This window comes from Manis pentadactyla, chromosome 3 (genome assembly GCF_030020395.1).
Source record: "Manis pentadactyla isolate mManPen7 chromosome 3, mManPen7.hap1, whole genome shotgun sequence".
NCBI lineage: Eukaryota > Metazoa > Chordata > Mammalia > Pholidota > Manidae > Manis > Manis pentadactyla.
Genome location: NC_080021.1, coordinates 100,898,756 through 100,905,234, shown reverse-complemented (window position 1 = coordinate 100,905,234; position 6,479 = coordinate 100,898,756). Strand labels below are relative to the sequence as shown.

The window sequence follows — 6,479 nt, the reverse complement described above, 5'->3', positions numbered from 1 at the left end:
ACTGCCCTCCACCCCCAACTCCAGATGCTGGTCCCAAGCCCCAGGCAGTTGCCTGTGCTTCTGACCTGCTGGTTTACTGTTTGGAGGTTCCCATGACCTCCCCCTTAGGTTTCATTAATTGGCTACAGCAGCTCACAGAACTCGGAAAACCACTTACGTTTACCAGTTTCATAAAGGAGAAAAGTTAACAGCAAGATAAGAGATACCTAGGGGAAGGTCCCAAATAAAGATGTTTCTATCCTCATACACTCTGGGGCCTGGCCCAGTGGCACATGGAGGCATTCTGGTTCCTCCAGTGTAGAAGCTCCAGGAACAATGGCTCCTCCAGTGTAGATGCTCTCTCCAAAAGAGAAGCAGGATGGAGCGATGAGTACTTCTCAGGGGTTTTTGTGAGGCTTCACTGTATATTCATGATTGCCTAAATTATTGGCCATTGGCTGATTCAACTTCCTGCCCCTGCTCTTGGGTGGGGGTCTAAAAATCTCTCATTAACATTATAAAATGCCATTTCACCTTTAAGACTCTGAAGTGTTCTCAAGCACTGTGGATGAAGACCAAGTATACCTGGGAAATATATATTTGGTCATATGAATAACCAAATAGGTATTTCTTATGAGTCATTATATCTCAGAGTTATTAGGTTTAGTAGAGATCACGAGGGTGGGGCACTGATGATGGGATCAGTGCCCTTATCAGAAGAGTAAGAGATCAGAGCTTTCTTTCTGCCATGTGAGGATACAGTGAGAAGGTGGCTGTCCACAGGCCAGGAAGAGAGCCCTTCTAGGAACTGACCCTGCCAGGATCTGGACCTGGGACTTCCAGGCTTCAGAACTATGAGAAAACAAATGTGTATTCTTTAAGCTACCCAATATATTGTGTTTTGTTATGGTGGCTTAATCAACTAATACAGATACCTACTGCCTTATAGGAATCCCTTTGTATTAAATATTATAATTAGTCTTTACTTAATACTATTTATGAATATATACATTTTTGTTATATAAAGGCATGGTGAGTTGCACAATGGGAAGAACAAATATTTGTTGATTTTCTTTCATGTTCATAGGACAGGCCTGACCTATGGCCTCTACAGACCAACTCACTCATAAACCATCTTTGTTGAGCCAGGAAAAAGGGTCAAGAAAAATTATTATTTTAAAACAGTATTACTCTGAAGTATTTCATTCTTAACTATACCAAAAATATTTTCTTCAGTAGGAATTCATTATTTCCAGTTGAACTGAACAAGCTAAGTTGTTAATATCCCCCCTATGGATTTGCTTCTTAGTATGGCACCTTCAATGCTTTCATCGTAGTTTAAACATAGTAAAATCTCATTTTATGCTCCAAGGCATGAGTGATCCTAAATGTTCCTCAATCAGTATAGTGCTCAGCCTGTGGCTTTTGGAATAAGATTTTAAGAGGCATTACAAAAAGGACAGAAAGGGCCCAGACAAGGGAGCAAAATAGTATACTTTCTTTAGAAACATTCAAAACATCTTTGGGTCTTTACTGCTTGCTTTTAAAGAAAGAGGAAAAAAATATGGAAGAGAACCAAATAGCTAGTTTAATTCCTGCTATTCCTTTAACCCATTCTGCTACCTTTTAGAACTCCAAGGAGTCTAAGACCTCCAAGAAACCTATACAAAATTGTGTTTGTCCTATACTTGTTTTCTGGAAAAAGGGCCCCAGGCTTTGCACATAATCTCAAGGAGACAGTAACCAGAAAGGTAAAGAACCTCTTGTTTAAGGGTGTACTTTAGTGGACTGAATGAACAGCTCTCTGCCCACTTGACCAGGTGTAACCACTTGCTGCATACCACCGAACAGACCTCAGAAAGTGTACCTAGCTCTGCTTCCTCTACTTGGTTGGTTACCTTGTTCCCTGGGTTTTCCACTGTGTGTTTGTTTGCACTAGTTGCCTCCAACTTCCCCCTGCCTCAAAGTTGTTCTGCTCTGTATATCCCTGTTAAATAAGAGTGAACCCCGAGTGGCGGTCACCCCATTTGAGTGAAACCCTTAGTGGAATTTAGTCACATTTATCAATATGCCCTTCTCCCTTATTCCTCTCTACTCCTTCGGAACCATGTGAATTTGACACAATGCTGGGTGAGTTGTCCATCTCTTTACTTTCTTTGTATTTGGGTCTAGAAATGACCAGGTTGGTGACGTACTTTAAAGCATTGCAGATCACATCCCGGTGCTGCCATTCCCAGGTGGTGTAAAATTATTTTCCATTCCCACCCTGCAGATGTGAGAAATGGTGGGATCTTAGCTCCCCAGAGAAGAGTATTAGATAAAAGTAATAAAAGCATTCTGTTATGCCAGTTATTCTGGCACTGTTACATCAAGAGGCAGAGTCCCCTGCACCTGCCCTGGCCATTTCCTCCCTATTAGTCAGCAGATAAACAAGCACCCACTGACCGTGAACCCCTCGCCCTTCCACCTTCTCCAAGCCTCGAATTTCAAGTTCTCTCCTTGAATGTAACTTCGGATCTACCCACAACCCTCTTGTAGTGGGGTAAAGAATTTAAGATCACCCTTTTCGGTACTCTTCTCACCAATATATTCTGAAATCTTATTTTGCTTCCTTGCAGAGCGCAGACAGGTAAGTTTTGTGCATTTTTATTTTTTTTCCAAAAACTTGCCTCAAACCAGTGCGTCTGACCCTTCGACATCTAGATCTCAAGGCATGTAGTAGGTTGGCCAGAGGGTCCCCACCGCCCAGGACTATTTATCAGGAGGTCGGCCCCAAGGGCTGGGGCAGACGCAGGTGGGCTCGCGGCCGAGAGCCGGGCCCCGAGGCGCAGCGCCGCGACTCCCCGGAACCCCCGGCATCGCGTGGAGATCCCCGCGGCGGCCAGGGCCTGCCGTCCCTGCGCGAAGGCTGGCCGGCCGGGCGGAGGGCGCTGTGCCGCGGCCTCCGGCTCTTCCTCAGGGCGCCGCGCGCGCGGCCAGGCCGGTGGGTGGCGGCGGCCCGGGGATGGCGGCGGCCGCGCTTCACCAGCAGGTGGCCCCGGGGTCCCGGCCGCGCCGCTTCCTCCCCGGCGCCCCTCCTCTCGCGGGGGCGGTCAGCGCCCCGACCCGGCTCGCACCCCGCCGCCGCCGCCGCCCTCGGCCAGCCCGCTGCGTCCCCGGGGCCGCGCTCGCCGCCGCCGCCGCGTCCGAAGCTGAGCCCAGGCCGGCCCGCGGCCAGCGCGCAAGGCGCCGGCAGCACCCAGCCAGCCGCGCCGCGCCGCGCCCTCCCCGCCCCCAACTCACTCCCCAACGGAAAGTTCGGCTCCGGTTGCGTTTTGAAAAGAAACCGGGAATGGGAAGGGGTCGGGGGGTGTGCTGAGGGAGCCGGGCGGCGGCGGCGGCGAGGAGGGGCAACTTCTCCCAGGCAAGCGCCTCCTGCCGAGCCCCGCGAGCCGCAGCCCCCGAGTGGGTTCGAGGTGGTTTTTCCCTTTCCTCTGCCTCCCCCTGCGGATTCAAGACACGGACCTTGGTCCTGGCGCTCCTGCTGCTGGGTGACAAGAGCCAGCGCCGCCGCCGCCTCGGCCGCCGCTCCCTCCGGCCGTCCCCCCGGCTGCAGCCGCTGCCTGCCGCCTCCGCCAGCACCATGGAGTTCTCCGAGAGGAAAAGAAGCAGGAAATCCCAAAGCTTCAAACTGGTGAGCCGAGGTAAGCGGCGGGCCGGGCCGGGCCGGGCCGGGCCGGGCGGGGGGCGTGCGAGCGGCGGAGGAAGGACTTGGCGACGGATAAACAGCCCCGTGCGCGGCCCGCCGCCCCTCGCCCGCGCCTCGGCCGTGCGTCCAACTCCCGGGGTCCCGGCCCCCCAGCCCCCTCCCAATGGGGGCCGCGGCCGCACGCGCCCGGCGGCGAGGAAAGTTGTGCGGGGGGGAGGCAGGATATTATTCAGCATAAACAAGTCTGAGGACACAACGAGAAATCAGCAAACAATGACACTTGGGGAGCAGAGAGCCCTCTTTGGTATTCCGTCCCTGCGGCTAGGTTGGGGGGTGGGGGAGAACTGCCTTTCCATCAGGCCGTGCAGACACGAATCCTGACCCGTGGTTGTGGGTTTGTTTTTTTCCCCCAAAGAGAAGCAGGGAGAAAGGTGGTGGTTCTTTTAAGAATGGGAAAGAAGCTCATTGGGTGTACAAGTCTAAATGACAATTGTTAGCGACCAACATCTCTTCTAAATAACGTTATTTGCCTTGGAAATGTGTTTTAGAATAGATCACTTACCAGTCAGAAAAGTATTTTTTAAAAATCCAACCAGTTCCTGACGATTAACAGGTGAACACTACAGTCTTTGGGCTTGGGTTTATTTTATCAAGAGAAAGGGAAAGTTGAATAATCTTGTCTGTGTTCACTTACTTGTTAGACTCTTTATTTAACTGATTTAAATTAAAAAAAAGACTGAGAACTGAAGATAAGAGCAGACATAAAGATACGTCTGGCAAAATGCATTGTGTCATCTTAAATTCTGCATATGACTTCTTTTCATCCTAATGTCACAAGTCCTCATATTCAGTTTAGAACCACCCTATTTAAATATCTTCTTTGAATCTACTTGAGATCAAAATCAGACCATAGAGACCGTCTTCTTTCCCTGTGCTGTTTTATCTAGCATTGGCAGAGTAGAGAGCAAAGTGATTGTTTCAACTACCTGGAGAAGTTACGTGTAAGCTGACGATAATTGGAGGGCAATTGCAAGAAAGAGCTAATTCAACTAAGCAGAGCTAACTATGCTGTAGATTCTATAAAGCCTGCTTTCGGGTTAGTTTGAAAATGGTTTGATTATAGACATTTTGGAGATCTACTCATATCTGTTTACCCTGATTTAGTTTGGATGCTGTTCAGTGAAAGAGGCCTGAAATCGTTTTACGTATTCAAAATACTTGGCGCTTCCCTCTTCCTATGTACATTTTTTCCATCAGTGTTGATTACTCAGTCATTTGTACTTAAAAAATCTCTCCATATGTGACTGGCCTGTTCGTTTATTGATTCATTCCTGAATGTAGGCTGCTTTCTTTTTTATGGCTTCAGGGAACTTACCACTTTATCTGAAAAGTGAGAGTAGTTGTACATACCTTGTCCTGAGAGCCCTAAGGCCAACAAAATGGAATAGCTGTTAAAAGGGATCTCTATTTGGTTCTAGGGGATCCTACTTTTTGCAAGTAGACAATTGCCAAGCACAGGAGCCTTCATAGAGAAGCTTGTAGAAAATTGCATTTTAAAGTTTGACTGACATAGCAAGTTTTTCCTCTTCTTTTTCTTTCCTTTTTTAAAATTATGTGTTTGATTCTTCCCTCTGCTCTGCAGGTGCATTTTTAGAAAATAAACTATTGCATATTAAAATGCAATAGCTGAAGGCAAAAGAGTCACTTATGTGAAAGATGAGAATCTTGCTTTCTAATACAAACTATCTGAAATAAAAAAATCAGTATTTTTCATGTGTGCTTTCTTGTATGCTGCTTAAGGGCTGGGCCTTCTCTAGATAAATAGAGAAAACAGAGTGTGGGTAACTCTCAAGCATACTATTGATATGCTATACTCAAAAATGGGTTGTGGGGGTAAATTTGGAATTCTCCCCTGGCCTATGACTGGACAAGATTTTTCTTTTCCTTGTAAACATACTTGTCATTTGAAGTAAAGGAAGACTGGTAATTGGCGTCTATGGCCAAACTTACTATGAAAACTATGTGATCAAGCAAAGTCAAAGCAATATTTCAAGATTGTTTTCTTCTCCAGAGCAAGCAAAGATTTAGAAATTATTAGTGACCACAAATTCTGTGATTAACCAAGTTCCCCAAAATTATATATCTAAGTTAAAGTATAGATTACACATACTATATATAATGAGATCCTAGTCTTTATTGCTTATTCATATCTTGCTGGTCAGTAGAGTTCTAATTTTTTATTGTTTTCTCATCCCAGATTATCACCATGAGGTATATAAGATGTCAGAATTCAGCAACGATGTTAATGGGGAGGCCAAAGAGACACAACCCATTTTTTTAGGTAGGTTCCTATGTCAATTAATTTCTTAGCAAAACAGCCTGGCCATTTGCAATTAAGGGAATAAAAAAAAAAAAAAAGGTCGTGCCAAAACGGGAAATGTCTGCCATTGCTTAGTGTATGACATTCTTTTCAAGACGTTTTATTTTACAGATTGCCAATATATCCCTTATTAACATTGCTAAAAGTTGTAATTTCAGACATAAATGTTTATTAGTGTCTACACACAGTGCTAATTATCACTCACTCCCAGAGCCAGATGCTGACTGTGCAGTTTTGTCGCTCTGCGCTCACCCCATTTACATTGCATATTCGCTGGCATGCTTCACTAGCAATAGTTTGTGTAATTGGGGCATTACATCTTTGACATCTGGATAACAGAAATTCAGTCTCCAGGAAGCTGCTGTTTGTTTGGTTTTGCTTCTGCCTTGGGTGGGATAGAGGATTAATATGCTGTCTATTCTAATGTTCCTT

At 46.4% G+C, this 6,479-nt stretch overlaps 1 protein-coding gene across 4 annotated transcripts in view; it reads left to right on the top strand.

The window, feature by feature from the left end:
- The first annotated feature begins 3,130 nt into the window (after positions 1–3,130).
- The window catches only part of BEND7 (BEN domain containing 7), a 97,769-nt gene continuing 94,420 nt past the window's right edge, over positions 3,131–6,479 (top strand). The window contains exons 1-2 of one of the 4 annotated variants that reach the window (XM_057498210.1): positions 3,131–3,662; positions 5,925–6,008. In XM_057498210.1, the coding sequence (XP_057354193.1) occupies positions 3,602–3,662; positions 5,925–6,008 (145 nt within the window). In that variant the 5' untranslated portion in view covers positions 3,131–3,601. The remainder of the gene's footprint in view (positions 3,663–5,924; positions 6,009–6,479) is intronic. The other 3 variants (XM_057498209.1, XM_036908075.2, XM_036908079.2) reach the window with 3 other exon arrangements.